Source organism: Typopeltis vanoorti, chromosome 24, assembly GCF_054136105.1.
Source record: "Typopeltis vanoorti isolate ZY-2024b chromosome 24, IOZ_Tvanoo_1.0, whole genome shotgun sequence".
Classification (NCBI taxonomy): Eukaryota; Metazoa; Arthropoda; class Arachnida; order Uropygi; family Thelyphonidae; genus Typopeltis; species Typopeltis vanoorti.
The window spans coordinates 8,771,307-8,797,626 of NC_143572.1; the positions used below are offsets into that span (position 1 = coordinate 8,771,307).

General features: G+C 34.4%; 1 protein-coding gene across 1 annotated transcript in view; it reads right to left on the reverse strand.

Moving 5' to 3' along the window:
* The window catches only part of Septin1 (Septin 1), a 127,657-nt gene that overhangs the window by 13,990 nt on the left and 87,347 nt on the right, over positions 1 to 26,320 (reverse strand). The window contains exons 6-8 of the mRNA XM_090413919.1: positions 25,949 to 26,050; positions 19,418 to 19,563; positions 4,544 to 4,645 (exon numbers count right to left, since the gene is read on the reverse strand). Of these exons, the coding sequence (XP_090270045.1) occupies positions 4,544 to 4,645; positions 19,418 to 19,563; positions 25,949 to 26,050 (350 nt within the window). The remainder of the gene's footprint in view (positions 1 to 4,543; positions 4,646 to 19,417; positions 19,564 to 25,948; positions 26,051 to 26,320) is intronic.

Here is a 26,320-nt window from a genome sequence, read left to right on the forward strand (position 1 = left end):
ATTGACCCTAAGCAATTTTCTGTTGCTTTTTCTTGTGCTAGCCTCTAACTTAATCCCCTTTCCAAAATTTCTCTATGAATTCACTTAATATTTAATTCTCTAGCCTCTCACATACCATCTCTTATGACTAATCCTTTTCTGCCTTATTTAGTTTAAATCTTCTCTTTTATATCATATTACAACATTAATATATTCTTTCTTTTTGTTAGTTAGTTCAACCAAACACCTTTATATTTTATTGGATGCAAGGATATTTCTTTTTCTTTTAAATAATTCATCTTTTAGCTTTAATGCGGGGTTTTTAATTTATTTGCACTTCATGTTACACCATGATAACTGAGAATTTTACATTCTTAAGATATCAGGGTGTAACAATATTCAATTTTATCCTGCTCAAAACTAAATGATCATTTGTATATCCTTGTGTCCACAGAGTGAAGAGTACTATCAACAATAATGCAATCAATGAGACTTTACCTAGTGTCTTCTCTTTATGTGAATTTGTGCACATCTTGATGTTGGAACACAGTGTTAGTAATGACTAATCCATGTCTTGAACAGAAATCCAGTAGGTACTTACCACTATTATTAGCTTATTTCTTTTTTCCAAAATTTTCCACAAGACAATGGTAAACATTTCCTACTGTACTGTAGGAAATCTTTTCTCTGTCAGCTTGCCTCTGCTTCTTCCTTAGAATCTTTTGTGGGACCATAGGCACAAATAAGTCTCATTGTTCAATTCCCCATTCTAATGGGTGCCCACATTAGAATACTTGATACTGCTTGCCGTTCAAGAAAATTACCATTGTATTTATAGCTACTCCTCTTCCCTGATTGCCAAAATTAAAATTAACCTGACATTCAAATAGGAAATCTTAAGATTAATCATCATCATCATCATCAAATTCCTGACATTTACCCTCAAGGTTTGTATCAAGGATATGATAGTACTAGCTGAAAAATTAACATCATTACTAACTTCATACCTACAATTTTCTGCCAAATCAATCTGTTACCTGTCAAAGCTACAACACTGTCAGATTTTATATTTATATATCTATCTTCTAAGGCACTTTTTACCGTATCAATCCACCTATATCTTGGTCTTCTGCTGGGTCTTTTTCCTGCCAACCTGGAAGAGAACACTTGTTTGGCTAATCTTTCCTCGCCCATTCTGTTTAAGAGACCATACCACCTGAGATTAGCTCTGCTAACGCATTCCTGGATGGTGACGATGTCAAGTTCTTTCCTAATATCCTCGTTTTTAATATGATATTGCCATTGATGCCATCTGTTCATGCCCCTAATCTTTCTAAGGACTCTCATATCTGCAGCCTCTAGTCTTTGGTCAAGTGTTTTACTTCTGACCCAGCTCTCAGACCCATAAGTTAAAATTGGTTTGAACACTCTCTTGTATACAGCTAATTTAGTGTTTTGACTAATTTCTCTCTTATTCCATATAAATTTATTCAGTTGACTTCCTATCATACCAGCTTTGTTGATTCTGTTATCTATTTCCATATTTCAATTTACCATCTTTACTAAAAATCGCGCCTAAGTAGCTGTAATGTTTTACTTGTTCTACAGGTTCTCCATTCACAATGCAGCTGATATTTTCAATGCTTCTGCCTATTTTCATTATTTTTGTCTTATTGCTGACCTTCATACCATATCTATCACAACAGTTATTCAATTTAGTCACGGAATCTTGCAGGCTTGTAGATTTATTTAGAAGTATAACATCATCTGCATAAAGCAAGGAGCTGACATTAAGATCTCCAATTTTGATATCAGGTTATACTACTTTCCTTCATAATGTAATCCATAAAGATAATGTACATCCTTGTCTGACACCAGATTTAACATTAAACCATCTCCATGTACTTCCTTCAATTCTAACTGCTGACTTACAACTCAAATAAAGATTAAGTATTGCTTGATATAATAATCCACTGACACCATACAACTGTAGCGTTTTGAATAGCTTCTCTCTTGGCACCTTGTCATGTGCTTTTTCCAGATCTACAAAACTTAAATACAGATCTTTGTTATATTCCATGACTTTTCAACTATTTGTCGTAAAGTGAATATCTGATCCTGACAGCCTCTATTTGGCCTGAATCCAGCTTGTTCTTCACCAAGCTTTTCTTCCACAAGTTTTCTCAACCGTTTCTCAAGTATACTTGCATAGATCTTACCAGGAACACTCAGTAGGGAAATACTTCTGTAATTCTCACATTCGGTTTTATTTCCCTTTTTATATATGGGTACTATGAGAGCTCTACTCCAATCATCTGCAATTCGTCCTTCTGTCCAGGCCTCTGAACAATGCAGTGTAACCACTGTAAAACTTTTATACCTCCATACTTCAGCATTTCTGGTCTGATATCATCTACTCCAGCTGCCTTTCCACATTTCAGACTTTTGATGGCTTTTTTTCTGCTTCAAGCATGGATATGTATTCCTGATTGCATGCCTGGTCAGTGTTTTTTTTTTTTTTTTTTTTTAAATCACTGCTAGTTTCATTTAGCAATTTTTCGAAGTAATTACTCCATACTTCGAGGATATCTTTTTCTCCAGTTTTCATATCACCTTTGTCATTTCTAATTCCTTTTACAGCATCTGTCCTCCATTTCTGAGCTTCTTCAACAATCTCCAGAATATCTTGCCACCTTCTTGATATTTATTTTCTATGTTCTTACCAAAGTCCTCCCATGACTTTTGTTTAGCTAGTTTTACACACTGTTTAGCTTTCTTACATTTGTCTCTGTATTCTCTAAGAGCACAAGCTGACTTATTTGCCAGGAACTTTTGATATGCTTTCTTCTTTTCCTTCACTGCCTCTTTAACTTCCTGTGTCCACCATGGAGTTCTGATTTTTCTATCCTTGCAGACAACTTCACCACATGCCTCTCTGACTGAATCAATCAATGTTTTCTTCAGGGTTTGCCACTGAATCTCCAAGGTTTGGTTCCTGTTCTCAAACTCTTTCATTTTTGATTCAGTAATCTTTGTGTATTTTAGTCTACAGTTCACATCTGAGAGCTGCTCAACTTTTATTCACTTTAAAACTTTCTTACATGTGCTTCTTTTCAATATGAAATTCAATTTTATTCTGCTCAAGACTAAATAGTGATGACTTCCAATTCAAATCCTCTGTACACTCTGGTGTCCTGCACCAGGGAGAAAACATGACTATCAACAATAACATAGCCAATGAAACTTTTCTTATTCCTTGCCTCTTCTCTCCATGTGAATTTGTGCACATTTTTATGTTGGAACATGGTGTTAGTAATAACCAATCCATGTCCTGAGCAGAAATCCAACAAGTATTTGCCATTATTATTAGCTTTGCTCTTTTCTCCAAATTTTCGCAATATATTTTTGTATGTCTGACAATCAATTCCTACTCTGCTATTTAGATCCCCAACAAGGACCAACTTTTCCTTTTTCATTGTGTCAGTAGCTTTTTCTAGAGACTCAAAAAATTCCTCCACTTCTTCCTTAGTAGAGCCTTCTGTGGGACCATAGGCACAAAGAGGTCTCATTGTCCGATTCCCCATGCTGATATTTGCCCACATCATTCTACTTGAGACTGCCTGCCATTCAATAAGATTAGCCTCGTATTTTCTGTTGAATACCATGGCTACTCGTTTTCCTTGATTGTCATTGCCTGAATATAACATTTTGTATTTATTACTCAGAAAGATCTCACCAGTTTTTGTCTTTTTTGTTTCAGTTACCCCTATTATCTCGATCTGGTACTTATCTAATCCTCCACTAGCTCCATTTCTTTGCCATTCAGGCTTCTTATGTTGATAGTACCGATCTTTAACTCTGGTGATGTTGAGTTGGTGTGTGTTTTCAGATTCGTTCCAGTAGCTGACTTTTCGCTGTTCGCCCTGGTTCCTTGGCGAAAACAACAGGGCTTTGTTTAACCGGGCGATGCCCCAGCTGGCATGAAATATTTGTCATGTTGTACTATCATTTTGTATTTGGGTTTAACCAATAGGAATACAATTTGGTCGGCTAAATCCCAAATTGCCAGACCATCCTCGTTCGTTCAGTAGCCAGGTAGATACCCAACAGGCTGCACCACGAGAAGGTGAGGATTGGACATTAGGTCAGAAGCCCTGGTCAGTTCTCTGCATTCCTTTAAAGGCTATGTGGAGGTCTCCTCTCAGTTATACAGCTTTGACCCTTAAGCACCCTGGTGAGTAATTATTTAACATGTAATGAAGTTATCACATGCAAAAAAGTTAGCATTTAAATTTTTTTTAAAAATTGTTCTTCACCCTAAATATTACAATAAATGATCTCACAATGATTTTGTTAGTGCTAAAAAAAAAAAAAAAAATAAATAAATAAATAATAAAAATTAAAAAATTACAATTTACTCATCTACTTATTTATTCTGAATTTCTTGATTAGATGTATTATATTACTAGAAAACGGTAATGGTAATTAAAAAAAAAATCTCAAAATTAACTGATATTAATTTTGACTCCTTAAACATTCAATAATATCAATTGCTTTAACTTACGAAGGCTTGCGAAATGCTACTGATTTCCCAGCCAGTCGTTCAGAGCGGTAATTTTCATAGTGTAATTCTTGAGTAACTTCTTGTAAATCCTGCATGTGTGTGCTGTGAATGAGAAATGAAAATATTTAAAGTATCCACAGTAATATTTTAACTGCTTTTAGATAATAACATTTTTTAGTTCCCTTAAGTACCATGCACGCACACACAAAAAAAATTCTGGACTAAAGATGGCCAAATAGAAAACACAAAAAGGACATACACAACTAAATTGAATGGCTTCTGGAAAGATGAGAGATTTTGACCAGCTTGCCTTACCTATAATTACACATGGAAGCAAAACCTGAAATTTAACTAAAGATATGGTTCACAAAGTGTAGAGAAGAATAAAACATATCATGCATTCAAAATCAGAATAAGTTGGACAAATTCAAGATATAACAACAGAAGATGATTTAAATTCTTAACAGAATACCGATCTATGGATGGCAGTAAAGATGAAAAGAGAATGGAGTGAAGAAAACTGGGAGAGGCCTTCATCCAGCTGTGGTTTTAAGCAGGTTAAAAAAGAAGAGAAATAAGTTAAATGAATCAAAATTATCCCACCATAATTGTTCATAAATGTTCTGGAATGTACCCTGAAGAGAGGTGTAGAACACTATAATAATATATTTCTGACACTTCTGTGAGAGAAAAACACATTAAGAGAAAAAAAAAACAATGAGAATATGATGTTTAAAACAATGAGAATATGATGTTCAAAATATAATAATTTGCTTGAGTAGGTAAAATAGAAAACACTGGAATGGGAGTTCACTTAATGAGAAGTACATTTTTAAGGCATGGTACAATACTCATAAGATTATGGAAATGAGAATCATGAGAATCTATAAAATTTGTTCTGACAACAGAAGTAACCTGAATTTATGAAAATGTAGAATAATTTTACAATATCAGGAGGAAAATCATTGCATAATAATTCTATTGCATCAACCAGTAGGATGTATCAAAACAGATTGATAGATCTATGGATTGTAAGGAAAATCCTGATATTTTATTCTTGTAATATTCTGAATTTTGAATTGTAATAGCTGTAGATGGATATATTGTCACATACATGTTAGTAATATGGAAATAATTTTTAGTAAATTGTTAAATAATGTAACCGCCAAAATTCTGTAAAGAACAAATATGAATTAAATTGTGATGAAAGAAATATTCCAGACGGATTAACTTATGACCTAAGGCAATTACTATGGCGAAGGTCAAGTATGTACGGGGGTTTCCCGCCTAAGGACTCTAGGTCATGAGTTTAATTTTGTGAAATAACCTGCTGGTAAAAAAAATATGATGTAGTGCACAAATCTGTTTTAGTGTATGAATAATTTATTGGAATAATTAGTGCATTTGATCAATTTGTTTAAAGAAGAATTGTGAAGCTAGGTTGATTAATTTGAATCCAAGAATATTGGTGAAAAGTATAGAGCGTGAGAGATATTTTGATTTTAGTGTTGACCCTTTTGTACTTTCTTTCAATTAGAATGAATAAATTGTTATGTTTGCCAAATAATTTGCCTGATTCCTGTATACCAATGCACTGCTCATAAAAATTTAACCTATATTATCTAAGGGGATAGTTTGCCACGACTATAGAATAGTTTTATGTTACTTGATAGAGTGTTGAAAGTTAGAAGTATTTCAGTGCTAAGCAAAGTATTTTTTCTTTAGGAAGGATATTTAAGTCTTATCTATGACCCTGATGGCACGGTCAAAATAAAAATAAAAATTTTCAGGAGTTAATATTGAAGAAATACGCTTGCTGTTATAACGAAGGAATTTGGCTCTAATTCGAAGCAAGTTCCCAAGTTATAAAATTACGTGAGAAAGGGGGAAGGTCAAAAGGTTAAGAATAAGGATTAAATATAAGTAACTAGAAAAAGGCAACAGATTATATACTCGGCGTTACGACAAGAATTTAATAAGTATAATTGAACAAGTGACGGATAAATATTGAATAGACTTTTAGAATCAAGTATAAATAAAATTGAAGTAAAACAACAATAAAAATTATATATTTACAGAGGTAAGGTAAGAAGAAGGTTATGCCCAGTGGTGAGTTATGGAAATTTTAACAAAGGGCTCGTATAGTCAAGCAAAAAAAAAAAGCCATATTTCACACGAAAACTTTTATTAATACACTTGTGTACAAATGTCAATCAAAAAGTATGAGATGACAATCAACCTATAAAGGCTATCATTTTTAAACAAATATATCAAGATCTAAACATGAAATATTTGCACACAATCATCTGTGTTACATAAGAAAAACATTTTTTAACTATCAAAATATAATAAGAATAAAATCTTTTATAATCGCACATATGCTACAGTCTGCATTTTTTATAAACAAAATAAATTTGTTTTGTTTGAGATAGAAGTTTTTGACAATCTATAAATAATAAATAAATATTATCTAAACACAATAATATTTAAATACGTTATATTTCCCTTTTGTTTTTATACATCATCATCATCAAATTCCTGCCATGTACCCTAAAGGGGTGTACAGGATATGACAGTACTACATGAAAAATTTACATCATTACTAACTTCCTATCTACAATTTTCCTCCAAATCAGTCTGTTGCTTGTCAAGACTCCAACATTATCAGATCTTATATTTCTATCATCTAAGGCACTTTGTACCGTATCAATCCACCTATATCTTGGTCTTCCTCCGGGTCGTTTTCCTACCAACCTGGCAGAGAACACTTGTTTTGCTAATCTTTCCTCTCCCATTCTATTTAAGTGACCATACCACCTGAGATTAGCTCTGCTAACGCATTCCTGGATGCTGACAATGTCAAGTTCTTTCCTAATATCCTCATTTTTAATATGATATTGCCACTGATGCCATCTGTTCACACCTCTAATCTTTCTCAGGACTCTCATATCTGCAGTCTCTAGTCTTTGGTCAAGTGTTTTACTTCTGACCCAGCTCTCAGATCCATAAGTTAAAACGGGTTTGAACACTGTCTTGTATACAGCTAATTTAGTGTTCCAACTAATTGTTTTTATACTTCAAGTGATAATCAACGGTACCAATCAAGGGGCATTATTTTATAGTCCTATTTATTTATATGTGATTACCAAAAGTGAATTCTTATTTGTAAAATGGTAGTAACAGTAACTATAATATTTTATTTAATAAAATCAATTTCAAGACGATGAGACGATTTAAATGAAAAAAAAAAAAAAAAAACTCACTGTCTGATGCATATTTACCCAGAAAAAACTCGCTCTTTTACAGGTTAACATTTACAGACAATTACGCTACGGAAATACTTATGACAACAGTTGCCACACCTTATTTCCTTCCTCCTTCACGTCTTGTGTTCTTCTAGGAGGATCTATAGCTGAGCAATGATTTTCTAGAAAAGATTTGACATAGGGATTCGGACTATATTTATTCAAGGGTTTCCCATTTATACGTATTGTCGTTAAATCCAAAATATGTTTTATAGTGAGAGAAGATCTCTTCATCGTTATGATATTATTCATCACACTAAAAGCTCGTCCGGCTTCAGCGCTGCAAACTGCAATTGTTGCCATAATCACTTTGGCTTTTTTCACTGTGCTGGGAATTTCGTTTTGTAACTTTCCAGTCAAAGCCATTTCCACTAAATCTCTAAAATCATTAATTTTAATTTCATATTTCAAAATAAAATTTGAAGATCTTATTCTCTTTTCTGCTTTCATGGACACGTAAATTCTTCCATATTCCATATTTCAGGATAACATACATTTAAAATGTTTTTCAGTTCTTCATCTTCCAAATCCTCATAATTTTCATTTTTAAGTTTAAAATTACTTTGCTGCATTAATCTATCCTTTAAAGACATTATAAGAGAGTTTAGTAATGTTTCTCGCAGTAGTTTGTGAAATCTGATTTTGCTTTCAATTGCTATTCCTTCACATTCTTTTGATTTTAACATGATATCAATTTTAGATTCATAAGAACCCACAGAATTTTTAAAATCATTAATTGTTCGCATGATTAAGGAGTTAGCCCTTATAATACTTAAATTGCGACTTTGTAGAGCTTCTAACAGATATGATAATTCCTGTAGGATATCAATCATTAATGCTAGATCTTTTAAAAATTCCAAATTGAGAAGTCTGTTTAAAAAGCCCTTATATTTATCATTCGATGCAAAATGCTTGCATAAAGCTTGGTAATTTCTCCACACAACAGAGCCATTCGTAAACTGCAAGCTGCCCATCGTGGTCCAAACACATGGCCAATCTTTAAAATTTTGATACCAAGGTGTTTTGCAAAGCCAAATCACAATGTTGGGAAATTTTTGTAGAAGTTTGATTGCAACACCTGATTTGTTTCCTAACATTACACTAGCTCCATCAGAACAAAATGCAATGAGATGATTTTTTAAATAGTTATCAGAAATCCATATGAATTTAAAGTAGCAATTATAGTAGCATGTATACATTCCATGGTGGTATTTTCTAGTTCTATAAGAGCTACAAAAATCATACATGGTTCAGTGAGCTCAACTTGTATGTGGATAACTAAAACACTTATTTTTGATCATGTTGTCGATTCGTCTGAAATTATAGAAATTCTGCATTTTTTTTCTATTATTTTGGAGAATATTTCTAATTTTATTTGTTTAGAAATATGTTCAACTATTATAATTCCTGAGAATCTAGAATGCAATGATAATCCTAGATCAATACCATTTTTAATTTGCAGCTCGATTAAATCTGCTAAATCAGACATTGGTTGGTTTCTCTTCAAACTATAAACAGAATTAAACATTTTTGAAGTTATCAAAATTTCTTTTTTCATTTAGTTTGTTTGGTAATATAGATTTGCTACATTCTTCATTTATTTTTATGATTTTATTATGAGCAAATGATTCATTATGTTTGGAAAATTTTTACGCAAAGATGTGGTTCTTGAGTCTGCAGTGTTTCCATTCGGTTCTATTTTCATTTCTACCTATTCCGTTGATAAGTGATAACTTTTTTTTCCTCCTTCAATACCTAAGTTTTTATATTTTGAGCAAACATGACATCCTAATTTACCATTTTTAACTTCTAACCACTTATACTGCTTTTTGAAATATGACACTTGCTTCTCGTTCCAGATCAGGTAAATGATTTTATTTTTCTCCTCCAACTTGTTGCACATTCCTTATATCAATGTGCACATTATCTTCAACTTCGTTTTCAACTGCAGTAGAATCAGCAGTAGAATCACGTTTCACGTAACAAGAGTCAAATTTAATAAATTTGACTCTTTTTATGTTTCATGGGTAAAAATACTTTTACAATTATAAAATAAAATATGCTGAATATAGCTTTTAAATTTACTATTATTTTTAAATTTTAAACACAAACAATTGTTATGCATCAGTGTAATGATGAACACAGAACTAATGTCCAGTGGAACAACCCGTTGATGACAGTTTTACGAACATTTGATTGGCTACTGGTTTTACCATACGATTGGCTACCAGAAGGGAGAAGGGTAAAGACAGCGCATGTGCTTATTTTATTTTCAAACTTGGGCGCATTCGTTACAGAGGAGTTGAAACAATAATTCCAAATAATCTATACACTGCCGAATAGACTAATTTTTGTTATGTCACTGTATGAGTTTGTTGCTTAATATATTTCAAAAAATTATGTTTGTTTTTTTTTTTGAAAAATAAGAGGCTTATTTTTTCAAATAAGCCCCGCAAGCCCCTTATAGCTCACCACTGGTTATGCCTGTTGACATTATTTTGGTAGGGTATAAATGAAAGTTAAAAAAAAAAGTGATCTGTTAATCAGAAAGACTACATCAGCAATAAGACCACTTACTACAGTGACTTGAAATTCATTCCCTCATCCCCGAAATGTATCAACATAGTGGTATCAGATTCTGAAAAAGGAAAATTCTGAAGGTGTCTTAAAAATCACTATAAATTTTTTTTACATGAAGTGAAACAGAAATAATAATAATAACTATTATTATTATTATTGCACCCTTCATGGAGCCGACAGACTCATCGTGGGAGGTTCATTCAACTGACAACACATTTATCATACTGAATCTTAAACTCCTTAACACTCCTTGCATTAACAACACATTCTGGTAATGCGTTATCAATTAAATTAAAGTTCCATTTACTGACATTCTCCATGTGCAAAATCTACTCCTCACAGCCCTCCTCACCACACTCCCACGGATGACCTCTGCTTTTCACCTTTCACCTTCTACTCTTTTTATGATCTCATTTGGATTAATCCAATAAAATCCTCTCACTAACTTAAATGTCATATCATCTCTTTTCCTCCTATCCACCAAACTTTGTAATTCTTTCAACCTCTCTCCATAGCCAGCAGTCCAAAGTCCTGATCTTATATTCTAACAAGCTGTCCAATTCCAGACTAAATAACAGAAAAGAACTTACATTATAAAGAAACATCTTTTATTTGGTATGGAAAAAAGAAAATAAAAATGTGACCAACATTTCACAGAAAATGATTCTTTGATATGCTGCAAACTAGGAAACATTTATAATTTGAATGACTGGAGATTCTAAATTTATAGATTCATCCAAATTAAGCCTTAAAATGCTTATATGAAATGTATCAGTTCAAATGAAGGAAACCAAAAATTTTAACAGTTTTATCTAAGATACTCTTGGAAAAAAAAGTGCAATATGAAAATCACACAGACCATATGCAGATCTGAAAGTCTTACATACTTTATGAAATATGTAGGAACAAGAAGACTTACTAGTAATGTGTATATATAAACAAATATTTCAATTTCAAAATTACACATAATTTTCAGTATAACTGACAATTCAAAGAAATAAAATAACAACGGATTTCACAAACAAGATGCGAAGTGCATGCTACAGTATTAAAGTGCAGTTATTATAAAATTAATACACAAACTATTGTTTACAATGAATAAGACTTTCCAGATTTTTAAGGAAATACAGTCATTGCAGTTCAAGTGATATAGCAGCACTTTGGGACTCTGAATAAGGGCTCAAATTTAAAATGGGATCTATGAAAAGAAGGGTCTTTAGTCAAAAGATTCTTCTGTGATGCATGTTGACTCTGTGCTAAGCTAACCACACCTTACTTTTTTTCTTTTTCTTTCTTTCTTTTTCTCTTTTTTTAATAATAGAGGGATGTAGGAATAATGTTCGGAAGTCTTTTCTCAATGAGACATGTCTGTCCAAAGTAAAAGAGAAAAAAAATCATAAGGAATCCAAATAAGGGTGCTTAAGGGTCAAAGCGGTATAACTGAGAGGAGACCTCCACATAGCCTTTAAAGGAATGCGGAGAACCGACCAGGGCTTCTGACCTAATGTCCAATCCTCACCTTCTCGTGGTGCACCCAATAGGGTGCACCACGAGAACCCTAAATCCCAAACTGGCAATTTGGGATTTAGCCGACCAAATTGTATTCTTATTGGTTAAACCGAAATAAAAAATGATGGTACAACATGACAAAATTTCATGCCGGCTGGGGCATCGCCCGGTTAAACAAGGCCCCCGTTGTTTTCGCGAGAACCAGGGCGAACAGCGAAAAGTCAGCTACTGGAACAAATCTGAAAACAAACCCCAACTCAACATCACCAGAGTTAAAGATCGGTACTATCAAGTAAGAAGCCTGAATGGCAAAGAAATGGAGCTAGCTGAGGAATTAGATAAGTACCAGATCGACATAATAGGGGTGACTGAAACAAAAAAGACCAAAACTGGTGAGATCTTTCTGAGCAATAAATACAAAATGTTATATTCAGGCAATAACAATCAAGGAAAAGAAGGAGTAGCCATAGTATTCAACACAAAATACGAGGCTAATCTTCTTGAATGGCAGTCAGTCTCAAGTAGAGTAATGTGGGCAAATATGAGAATGGGGAACTGGACAATGAGACTTATTTGTGCCTATGGTCCCACAGAAGGTTCTACTAAGGTAGAAGGAGGAATTCTTTGAGGCTTTAGAAAAAGCAACTGACACAATGAAAAAGGAAAAGTTGGTCCTTGTTGGGGATCTAAATAGTAGAGTAGGAAATGATTGTGAGACATACAAAAATATTTTGGGAAAATTTGGAGAAAAGAGCAAAGCTAATAATAATGGCAAATATCTGTTGGATTTCTACTCAGGACATGGACTGGTTATTACTAACACCATGTTCCAACATAAAAATGTGCACAAATTCACATGGAGAGAAGAGGCTAGGAATAAGAAAAGTTTCATTGACTATGTTATTGTTGATAGTGATGTTTTCTCCCTGGTGCAGGACACCAGAGTGTACAGAGGATTTGAAATTGGAAGTGATCACTATTTAGTCTTGAGCAGGATAAAATTGAATTTCATATTGAAAAGAATAACATGTAAGAAGGTTTTAAAGCGAATAAAAGTTGAGCAGCTCTCAGATGTAAACTGTAGACTAAAATACAGAAATATTATTGAAAAGAAAATGAAAGAGTTTGAGAACAGGAATCAAACCTTGGAGATTCAGTGGCAAACTCTGAAGGAAACATTGATTGATTCTGCCAGAGAGGCATGTGGTGAGGTTGTGTGCAAAGATAAAAAAAATCAGAACTCCCTGGTGGACACAGGAAGTTAAAGAGGCAGTGAAGGAAAAGAAGAAAGCATATCAAAAGTTCCTGGCAAATAAGTCAGCTTTTACTCTTACAGAATACAGAGACAAATGTAAGAAAGCTAAACAGTGTGTAAAACTAGCTAAACAAAAGTCATGGGAGGACTTTGGCAAGAATATAGAAAATAAATATCAAGAAGGTGGTAAAATATTCTGGAGGTTGTTGAAGAAGCTTAGGAATGGAGGAAAGAGTGCTGCAAAAGGAGTTAGATGTGATAAAGGTGACATGAAAACGGGAGAAAAAGATATCCTTGAAGTATGGAGTAATTACTTTGAACAACTTCTAAATGAAACAAGCAGTTTCATTTAGAATGACAGCACAGTGGTAAAAAACACTGACCATGCATGCAGTCAGGAATACATATCCATACTTGAAGTAGAAAAAGCCATCAAAGGTTTGAAATGTGGAAAGGCAGCAGGAGTAGATAATATTCGACCAGAAATGCTGAAGTATGGTGGTATAAGAGTCTTACAGTGGCTGCACTGCATAGTTCAGAAAGCCTGGACAGAGGGACGAATTCCCGAAGATTGGAGTAGAGCTCTCATAGTACCCATATATAAAAAGGGAAATAAAACTGAATGTGAGAATTACAGAGGTATTTCCCTACTGAGTGTTCCTGGCAAGATCTATGCAAGTATACTTGAGAAACGGTTGAGAAGAATTGTGGAAGAAAAGCTTGGTGAAGAACAAGCTGGATTCAGGCCAAATAGAGGCTGTCAGGATCAGATCTTCACTTTACGACAAATAGTCGAGAAAGCATGGGAATATAACAAAGATCTGTATTTAAGTTTTGTCGATTTGGAAAAGGCATATGACAAGGTGCCAAGAGAGAAGCTATTCAATACGCTGCAGTTATATGGTGTCAATGGGGCATTATATCAAGCAATACTTAGTCTTTATTTGAGTTGTGAGTCAGCAGTTAGAATTGAAGGAAGTACAGGAAGGTGGTTTAATGTTAAATCTGGTGTGAGACAAGAATGTACATTATCCTCTCTGTTATTCGTTATCTATATGGATCACATTATGAAGGAATGTGGTATTAAACCTGATATCAAAATTGGAGATGTTAATGTCAGCTCTTTGCTTTATGCGGATGATGTTATACTTCTAAATAAATCCGCTACAAGTCTGCAAGATTCTCTGACTAAATTGAATAGCTGTTGTAATAGATATTGTATGAAGGTCAGCAATAAAAAGACAATCATCATCATCATCAAATTCCTGTCATGTACCCTCAAGGGGTGTACAGGATATGACAGTACTACATGAAAAAATTACATCATTACTAACTTCCTATCTACAATTTTCCTCCAAATCAGTCTGTTACTTGTCAAGACTCCAACATTATCAGATCTTACATTTCTATCGTCTAAGGCACTTTGTACTGTATCAATCCACCTATATCTTGGTCTTCCTCTGGGTCGTTTTCCTGCCAACCTGGCAAAAAACACTTGTTTTGCTAATCTTTCCTCTCCCATTCTATTTAAGTGACCATACCATCTGAGATTAGCTCTGCTAACGCATTCCGGGATGCTGACAATGTCAAGTTCTTTCCTAATATCCTCATTTTTAATATGATATTGCCATTCATACCATCTGTTCACGCCTCTAATCTTTCTCAGGACTCTCATATCTGCGGTCTCTAGTCTTTGGTCAATTGTTTTACTTCTGACCCAGCTCTCAGATCCATAAGTTAAAATTGGTTTGAACACAGTCTTGTATACAGCTAATTTAGTGTTCAGACTAATTTCATTCTTATTCCATATGAATTTATTCAATTGACTTCCCACCATACCAGCTTTGCTGATTCTGTTGTCTATTTCTATATTTAGTTTACCATCTTCAGTAAAAATTGTGCCTAAGTAGCTGAAATGTTTTACTTGTTCCACAGGTTCTCCATTCACAACACAGTTGACATTTTCGATGATTCTGCCTATTTTCATTGTCTTTGTCTTTTTATTGCTGACCTTCATACCATATCTATTACAACAGCTATTCAATTTAGTCAGAGAATCTTGCAGACTTGTAGCGGATTTATTTAGAAGTATAACATCATCCGCATAAAGCAAAGAGCTGACATTAACATCTCCAATTTTGATATCAGGTTTAATACCACATTCCTTCATAATGTGATCCATATAGATAATGAATAACAGAGGGGATAATGTACATCCTTGTCTCACACCAGATTTAACATTAAACCATCTTCCTGTACTTCCTTCAATTCTAACTGCTGACTCACAACTCAAATAAAGACTAAGTATTGCTTGATATAATGCCCCATTGACACCATATAACTGCAGCGTATTGAATAGCTTCTCTCTTGGCACCTTGTCATATGCCTTTTCCAAATCGACAAAACTTAAATACAGATCTTTGTTATATTCCCATGCTTTCTCGACTATTTGTCGTAAAGTGAAGATCTGATCCTGACAGCCTCTATTTGGCCTGAATCCAGCTTGTTCTTCACCAAGCTTTTCTTCCACAATTCTTCTCAACCGTTTCTCAAGTATACTTGCATAGATCTTGCCAGGAACACTCAGTAGAGAAATACCTCTGTAATTCTCACATTCAGTTTTATTTCCCTTTTTATATATGGGTACTATGAGAGCTCTACTCCAATCATCGGGAATTCGTCCCTCTGTCCAGGCTTTCTGAACTATGCAGTGCAGCCACTGTAAGACTCTTATACCACCATACTTCAGCATTTCTGGTCGAATATCATCTACTCCTGCTGCCTTTCCACATTTCAAGCCTTTGATGGCTTTTTCTACTTCAAGTATGGATATGTACTCCTGACTGCATGCCTGGTCAGTGTTTTTTATCACTGTGCTGTCATCACTGCTTGTTTCATTTAGCAGTTTTTCAAAGTAATTACTCCATACTTCAAGGATATCTTTTTCTCCTGTTTTCATTTCACCTTTATCATCTCTAATTCCTTTTACAGCACTCTTTCCTCCATTCCTAAGCTTCTTCAACAATCTCCAGAATATTTTGCCACCTTCTTGATATTTATTTTCTATATTCTTGCCAAAGTCCTCCCATGACTTTTGTTTAGCAAGTTTTACACGGTGTTTAGCTTTCTTACATTTGTCTCTGTATTCTGTAAGAGTAAAAGCTGACTTATTTGCCAGGAACTTTTGATATGCTTTCTTCTTTTCCTTCACTGCCTCTTTAACTTCCTGTGTCCACCAGGGAGTTCTGATTTTTTTATCCTTGCACACAACCTCACCACATGCCTCTCTGGCAGAATCAATCAATGTTTCCTTCAGAGTTTGCCACTGAATCTCCAAGGTTTGATTCCTGTTCTCAAACTCTTTCATTTTCTTTTCAATAATATTTCTGTATTTTAGTCTACAGTTCACATCTGAGAGCTGCTCAACTTTTATTCGCTTTAAAACTTTCTTGCATGTTATTCTTTTCAATATGAAATTCAATTTTATCCTGCTCAAGACTAAATAGTGATCACTTCCAATTTCAAATCCTCTGTACACTCTGGTGTCCTGCACCAAGGAGAAAACATCACTATCAACAATAACATAGTCAATGAGACTTTTCTTATTCCTAGCCTCTTCTCTCCATGTGAATTTGTGCACATTTTTATGTTGGAACATTGTGTTAGTAATAACCAGTCCATGTCCTGAGCAGAAATCCAACAGATATTTGCCATTATTATTAGCTTTGCTCTTTTCTCCAAATTTTCCCAAAATATTTTTGTATGTCTCACAATCATTTCCTACTCTGCTATTTAGATCCCCAACAAGGACCAACTTTTCCTTTTTCATTGTGTCAGTTGCTTTTTCTAAAGCCTCAAAAAATTCCTCCACTTCTACCTTAGTAGAACCTTCTGTGGGACCATAGGCACAAATAAGTCTCATTGTCCAGTTCCCCATTCTCATATTTGCCCACATTACTCTACTTGAGACTGACTGCCATTCAAGAAGATTAGCCTCGTATTTTGTGTTGAATACTATGGCTACTCCTTCTTTTCCTTGATTGTCATTGCCTGAATATAACATTTTGTATTTATTGCTCAGAAAGATCTCACCAGTTTTGGTCTTTTTTGTTTCAGTCACCCCTATTATGTCGATCTGGTACTTATCTAATTCCTCAGCTAGCTCCATTTCTTTGCCATTCAGGCTTCTTACGTTGATAGTACCGATCTTTAACTCTGGTGATGTTGAGTTGGGGTTTGTTTTCAGATTTGTTCCAGTAGCTGACTTTTCGCTGTTCGCCCTGGTTCCCTGGCGAAAACAACGGGGGCCTTGTTTAACCGGGCGACGCCCCAGCCGGCATGAAATTTTGTCATGTTGTACCATCATTCTATATTTTGGTTTAACCAATAAGAATACAATTTGGTCGGCTAAATCCCAAATTGCCAGCCCATCCTCGTCCGTTCAGTATCCAAGTAGATACCCAACAGGGTGCACCACGAGAAGGTGAGGATTGGACATTAGGTCAGAAGCCCTGGTCGGTTCTCCGCATTCCTTTAAAGGCTATGTGGAGGTCTCCTCTCAGTTATACAGCTTTGACCCTTAAGCACCCCTTATATAAAAAGACAAAGACAATGAAAATAGGCAGAATCATTGAAAATGTCAACTGTGTTGTGAATGGAGAACCTGTGGAACAAGTAAAACATTTCAGCTACTTAGGCACAATTTTTACTGAAGATGGTAAACTAAATATAGAAATAGACAACAGAATCAGCAAAGCTGGTATCGTGGGAAGTCAATTGAATAAGTTCATATGGAATAAGAAAGAAATTAGTCGGAACACTAAATTAGCTGTATACAAGACTGTGTTCAAACCAATTTTAACTTATGGATCTGAGAGCTGGGTCAGAAGTAAAACACTTGACCAAAGACTAGAGACCGCAGATATGAGAGTCCTGAGAAAGATTAGAGGCGTGAACAGATGGCAGCAATGGCAATATCATATTAAAAACGAGGATATTAGGAAAGAACTTGACATCGTCAGCATCCAGGAATGTGTTAGCAGAGCTAATCTCAGGTGGTATGGTCACTTGAACAGAATAGGAGAGAAAAGATTAGCAAAACAAGTGTTCTTTGCCAGATTGGCAGAAAAACGATGAGGAAGACCAAGCTATAGGTGGAATGATACGGTACAAAGTGCCTTAGATGATAGGAATATAAGATCTGATAATGTTGGAGTCTTGACAAGTAACAGACTAATTTGGAGGAAAATTGTAGATAGGAAGTTAATAATGATGTAAATTTTTCATGCAGTACTATCATATCCTGTACACCCTTTGAGGGTACATGTCAGGAATTTGATCATAGACACATCATCATCAAATTCCTGACATGTACCTCAAAGGGTGTACAGGATATGATAGTACTGCATGAAAATTTTACATCATTATTAACTTCCTATCTACAATTTTCCTCCAAATCAGTCTGTTACTTGTCAAGACTCCAACGTGTTATTAAACCTCATATGCTCAACCAACACTGAGGTTTAATAACACTTTATTACATCAAATATTTTAACCTGAATATAATAATCACTCTCAGTGAATTCAAACAATTAAAAAATTCACAGTCAGCAAATAGCCAATTCAATAAGGTAGAAATAATAAATTTCAAAAAGGCGAACGCATGCTAATATAATACAGTACAGTAGACTGCTGTGTGAAATTTTTTATAAAGAAATACTGTCATTATGATTTAAATTACAGTGAAATAACAGTGCTTTAGCACTCTTTGAACATATGCTCAAGTTTAAAACAGTAAGAATGTAGTAGATAAATCTTAGATCAGAAGATTCTGTGGTCAACGTGAATTCCATTCTATGTTAGATAAGACTTCTCTGGCTTTTTACGTATAAGATTCGTGAAGTCTTTTCTTAACAGAACATTTTGTCTTAAGTAAGAGAGATGGCAATAACAAGAAACTTGGCAAACACCTGGGAAGGACAGAGGACACTATCTTTGTGTAAGATAATAAGAATTTGCTTAAAGGAAAAAAAAACATGGGTACTAAATTATATTGAAGATCTACGAAATTGGTTCAGAGATGCCCACATGAGGAATATAAACGTTGTTTTGTTTTTTTTTTGTAATAAAAATCACTGCATTTTATACGCGCAATGATTTCCAGATTTTAGCTGTTTACACATTACAAATATAATCTGAAATTTTGTAATTCATGAAGCTACTTACATCAACATGGTTCGAAGCTTAATGAAATCACAATGTTCAGGATTTTCAACCTCAACCACTCCCCAAGGATACAGTCGTCCTCTTACTTTGCGTCCTTTAACTTCAATTGTAGGAATAGCAGATGATACAGCAAATGGTACAGCTTCCTGTAAGATAAATGAAAATGTAATTAGAATATACATAACTTCAGAACTTGCTCTATTTGTAATGCTCTTGTAATGTAAACATAGTTTAATGAAAAATTGGTGTCATAAATCCAATTTGTTCTCATAATTGGTTTCAAAAACCACCTTCTGTATTTTCTTCAATTTTAATTGCTGGCTTACAACAAAATAAAGACTAAGTATTGCTTGATATAATGCCCTATTGACAACATAACTGTAGCGTTTCGAATAGCTTCTCTCTCTCTCTCTTGGCACCTTGTCATATGCCTTTTCCACATCTACAAAACTTAAATACAGATCTTTGTTAGGAGTGCTTAAGGGTCAAAGCTATATAACTGAGAGAAGATCTCCACATAGCCTTTAAAGGAATGCGGAGAACTGACCAGGGCTAACCTAACCTAACCTAATGTCCAATCCTCACCTTCTTGTGGTGCACCCTGTTGGGTATCTACTTGGATACTGAACGAACGAGGATGGGCTGGAAATTTAGGATTTAGCCGACCAAATTGTATTTTTATTGGTTAAACCAAAATAAAAAATGATGGTACAACATGACAAAATTTCATGCAGGCTGGGGCGTTGCCCGGTTAAACAAGGCCCCCGTTGTTTTCGCCAGGGAACCAGGGCGAACAGCGAAAAGTCAGCTACTGGAACAAATCTGAAAACACACCCCAACTCAATATCACCACAGTTAAAGATTGGTACTATCAACATAAGAAGCCTGAATGGCAAAGAAATGGAGCTAGCTGAGGAATTAGATAAGTACCAGATCGACATAATAGGGGTGACTGAAACAAAAAAGACCAAAACTGGTGAGATCTTTCTGAGCAATAAATACAAAATGTTATATTCAGGCAATGACAATCAAGGAAAAGAAGGAGTAGCCATAGTATTCAACAGAAAATACGAGGCTAATCTTCTTGAATGGCAGTCAGTCTCAAGTAGAGTAATGTGGGCAAATATGAGAATGGGGAACTGGACAATGAGACTTATTTGTGCCTATGGTCCCACAGAAGGTTCTACTAGGTAGAAGTGGAGGAATTTTTTGAGGCTTTAGAAAAAGCAACTGACACAATGAAAAAGGAAAAGTTGGTCCTTGTTGGGGTTCTAAATAGCAGAGTAGAAAATGATTGTGAGACACACAAAAATATTTTGGGAAAATTTGGAGAAAAGAGCAAAGCTAATAATAATGGCATATATCTGTTGGATTTCTGCTCAGGACATGAACTGTTTATTACTAACACCATGTTCAAACATAAAAATGTGCACAAATTCACATGGAGAGAAGAGGCAAGGAATAAGAAAAGTCTCATTGACTATGTTATTGTTGATAGTGATGTTTTCTCCTTGGTGCAGGACACCAGAGTGTACAGAGGATTTGAAATTGGAAGCGATCACTATTTAGTCTTGAGCAGGATAAAACTGAATCACATATTGAAAAGAATAACATGTAAGAAAGTTTTAAAGCGAATAAAGTTGAGCAGCTCTCAGATGTGAACTGTAGACTAAAATACACAAAGATTATTGAAGAAAAAATGAAAGAGTTTGAGAATAGGAATCAAACCTTGGAGATTCAGTGGCAAGCCTTGAAGAAAGCCCTGATTAATTGATTCAGCTAGAGAGGCATGTGGTGAAGTTGTCTGCAAGGATAGAAAAATTAGAACTCCATGGTGGACAAAGGAAGTTAAAGAGGCAGTGAAGGAAAAGAAGAAAGCATATCAAAAGTTCCTGGCAAATAAGTCAGCTTGTGCTCTTAGAGAATATAGAGACAAATGCAAGAATGCTAAACCCTGTGTAAAACTAGCTAAACAAAAGTCATGGGAGGACTTTGGCAAGAATATAGAAAATAAATATGAAGAAGGTGGCAAAATATTCTGGAGATTTTGAAGAAGCTTAGGAATGGAGGAAAGAGTGCTGTAAAAGGAGTTACAGATGATAAAGGTGACATGAAAACGGAAGAAAAAGATATCCTTGAAGTATGGAGTAATTATTTTTAAAAAATTGCTAAATGAAACAAGCAGTGATAGCACAGTGGTAAAAACACTCAACAGGCATACAATAAGGAATACATATCCATACTTGAAGTAGAAAAAGCCATCAAAGGCTTGATATGTGGAAAGGCAGCAGGTGTAGATAATATTCGACCAGAAATAATCAAGTATGGAGATATAAAAGTCTTACAATGGCTGCATTGCATAGTTCAGAAGACCTGGATAGAGGGATGAATTCCAGATAATTGGAGTAGAGCTGTCATAATTTTGTTGTTGTTATGATTGATTCCTGATTCCTGAGTGCAGATGCAAAGAATAGTCTTTCTTTTGTGAATTTACTATGGTGGAGCATGGTAGTTTTTTTCCAGGATAGGACTTTAGTTTCACTTTGTATTGTATTTGTGTGTGTGTTGTTACAAAAAGTTTTTGTAATCCCCGAAGATGTCTCTGTGACCGAGACGAAATATTGGAAGTATTAAAATTAGTTTTAATCCTTTTTCAGTGCTGTTAATATTCCATTAAACCTCTAACATGAATTATGCACAACACATAAGCCTCAACACACGTTTCCCAATATCTTTTTGTATGTCTGACAATTATTTCCTACTCTGCTATTTAGATCTCCAACAAGGACCAACTTTTCCTTTTTCATTGTGTCAGTTGCTAGTTGCTTTCTCTAAAGCCTAAAAATATTCTCCCACTTCTACCTTAATAGAACCTTCTGTGGGACCATAGGTGCAAATAAGTCTCATTGTCCAGTTCCCCATTCTCATATTTGTCCACATCACTCTACTTGAGACTGCTTGCAATTCAAGAAGATTAATCTCGTATTTAGTGTTGAATACTATGGCTACTCCTTCTTTTCCTTGATCGTCATTGCCTGAGTATAACATTTTGTATTTATTGCTCAGAAAGATCTCACCAGTTTTTGCCTTTTTTGTTTCAGTCACCCCTATTATGTCGATCTGGTACTTATCCAATTCCTCAGCTAGCTCTATTTCTTTGCCATTCAGGCTTCTTATGTTGATAGTACCGGTTTTGAACTCTGGTGATGTTGAGTTGGGATGGGTTTTAGGATTTGTTGCAGTAGCTGACTTTTCGCTGTTCGCCCTGGTTCCCTGGAGAAAACAATGGGGGTCTTGTTTAAATGGGCAACGCCCCAGCCGGTGTGAAATTCTACCATGTTGTACCATCATTTTTTATTTTGGTTTAACCAATAAGAATACAATTTGGTCAGCTAAATCCCAAATTGCCAGTCCATCTTCTTTCGTTCAATATCCAGGTCGATACCTAATGGAGTGCAGGAGAAGGTGAGGATTGGACATTAGTTCAGAAGCCGTGATCAGTTCTCTGCATTCCTTTAAAGGCTATATGGAGGTCTCCTCTCAGTTATATAGCTTTGACCTTAAGCACCCCCCAGCCAAAGAAATTGGTATATTATATTCTTTTGTTTTTTACATTACTTGATTTAAGGCTTGTAAATGATCTTAAGTTGAGATCTAAAATATATAGTTTTATTTTCTTGTGGTTGCATTATAAGGTGAAGTATTATGACGTTTTTTTTTTTTTCCCATTCTACAATTTGAACAAAGTGCTGAATATTTGGCCAAAGCATAATTAAATTTTTTGAAATGTTTTGAACAAATAAATATATACTAATTTAAATTTTTATGATTTTTTCAATGTTTTTTTTTTCTTTTTTCAAAACATTTGTTTATAAAATTTAATTCAGTATGCTTCGGCCAAATTTTTAACCAAATATTCTGTATTCAGTGCTTTCACCAAACGCTTTGGGCATCCCTATTAAACATGATGTCAAAATTAAGATATTAAATTCAGTTTGTTACTGAATTTTTAGATACTCCTAAATAAATTCATTATTAAGTCTTTGTGCCTGTAAACTTGAAATGCTAATTGCTGACAAAATTTGGTATGAAATCAGCAATCAAAAATCTATGAAATTAGTCAGGAAAATATCAACTATATTCTCAATGGAGAACCTATAGAACAAATATCTCAGCTACTTAGGCAAGTAAAGATTGCAAATTAAACATGGAATTAGATAACACAATAAGCTTAGCTATCACAGGGGAGCCAATTGTATAAAATTTATAAGGAGCAAGAGAGTAATGAGCTAAAACAGTAAATTAGCAATATAAAAAAAAAGTGTTCAAACTAATTTTAACTAACAGAACTAAGTTGGAAACAGCACATCAAATATTGCAAATATGAGAGCTCTGAATAGATGACACCAATAACAGAACCATATTAAAAATGAAAATGAAGGAAAGGAATCTAAAATCATTAGCATAAAAGAGTGTGAGAGTAACACTAAACCAAAGTTGTATTGGTCACTTAAAATGAGAGCGGAAAGATTAATAAAGCAGAAGCGTGAGGGAGAAAGATGCCAAGAAGTCAGGAAACAAAGACACACAGGAAGACCAAGACTCAAGTAGGTTGATGTAGTTAACTATGTTAGAAGAATTAAACATAAGATTTGAGTCATGACAATAATATTGAGGATAACTGCTCACAGGAAGTTAGCAATAATGTATATTTAATTCCTATCCTAATTTACGCTCATGCGTAGACCTACACATTTTACCGGTAGGTAGTCGGAACCAAAATCCTATGGGATAGGTTGGTTACTCCTTATTCCTGGAGAAGATCCTATGTCTGTAGAAGCATGTGTTTACGGGGCTGGTTTGCCTGTTCTGGGCAACGAAAAACCCAAGTTTCCAGGTGGAAAAAAAAAACCCTATCTCAGTATGAGACCAGCTAACTCACCTTTAGTCAAAAGAGACCAGATAAAGGTTCCTCACATCACTGACGGGAATCGAACCTAGGTCTTTCTAACCAAAGGGCTTCATCTATACTGACTGAGCTACGGAGGCTCACATTTAATTATGTAATGTTACTGCAGTTTCTTGAACACCCGTTTGAGGTACATATTAGGAAATGATGAACAATAATAAATGTTCATCATTTATTATTGTTCATATTTAAACAAAAGAGAGATGAAGATTTACTACTCAGTCACACTTGGACACAAGGCAACTGAAATGAATCTTACTGAATTTTACAAACTTTTCTGGACTCCAAAAAATTAAGATGTAATTCTGATTTAAGTATCACATACAAATTTAAAAATAAACTGATCTCACTTCATTATGTAAGCATTAAATTGTTCTATCATGAATACTGAAATTGATGTTCTACTCTTAAATTTCAGTGCTGAAAATTTAATATTCTTATAAATTTGGCATGAAAAGCAACAGTAAAAAAAGACAATGAAGATATGCAGGAACATTGAACATAGCATCATCCTGTATGGAGAACCTACAGAACAAGTGAAATATTTCAGTTAAAATAGGCACCAATTTTAGTGAAGATGGTAAATTAAATATAGAGTGCTAATAGAATGAGAATACCTTTAATACATAATAAGAGAAATTGGCCAAGACACTAAAACTAGCAACATACAAGACAGAAACAAAACAATTTTAACTTATGAAACTGAGAGTTGGTCAAGTGTTGTGAGAAACTTAAGGGTAAGGAAAGAACTTATCAATGGCAGAATCATGTTTAAAATATTTAAATTTTTAATTCAGCATCATCATCAAATTCCTGCCATGTACCCTCAAGGGGTGTACAGGATATGATAGTACTACATGAAAAATGTACATCATTATTAACTTCCTATCTACAATTTTCTCCCAGATCAGTCTGTTACTTGTCAAGACTCCAATATTATCATATCTTATATTTCTGTCGTCTAAGGCACTTTGTACACTATCAAACCACCTATATCTTGTTCTTCCTCTGGATCATTTTCCTGCCAACCTGGCAGAGAACACTTGTTTTGCCAATCTTTCCTCGCCCATTCTGTTTAAGTGACACCACCTGAGATTAGCTCTGCTAACGCATTCCTGGATGCTGACAATGTCAAGTTCTTTCCTAATATCCTCATTTTTAATATGATATTTTTAATTAAATATTTAAAATGTTTAAAATAAGGATATTAGGCAGCATATCATTAACATTCAGCAATGTGTGAGCAGAGTAAATATAGGATGGTAGTGTCACTTAAACAGAATAGAAGAAGAAATGTTGACAAAAGGTCAATATTTCATTTGATACTAAGATTACAGGATAATGAGTCACAGAAGTGTCTTAAAAGATTGAAATACTGAAGTCCTGACAGATGACAAACTAGTTTGAAGAAAGCCATTGGAGGAAGTTAGTACTAATGTAAACTTAATCATTTAGTATTATTATAATATCTTGTACATTCTCTTTGAGGGTACATATCAGGAATTTCATGATAAATAATGTATGACTTTTATGAATTTTTGTATGAATTTTAAGTAACATACCTTTAGTTGCTTCACTTGTTCTTTATAATCTTCATCTTCATCTGAATCACAGTCAGGAAGAGGATATATTCGGATACCATTCTCATGAATTTCTTGCATGATCTATAATTAAAAAACCAGATAGTGATTTTTATGTAACTGCTCATAATATTAAATTTTTTTTGTTTATAATTTTATAGTAAACTCCTTTTATAACTAACTAGTGAAATGTCTCACCCTGAGATATGGCATTAACACGTTCGCTGCCAACTACGAGTATACTCGTATGACGCTTACCGCCAGCAACGAGATTACTGTATTCACCTTGAAGAAGTGAAAATGCTTGGCTTGTGGAGCTAGCATCAGAACCATGTATTCTCATAGATGGTATAT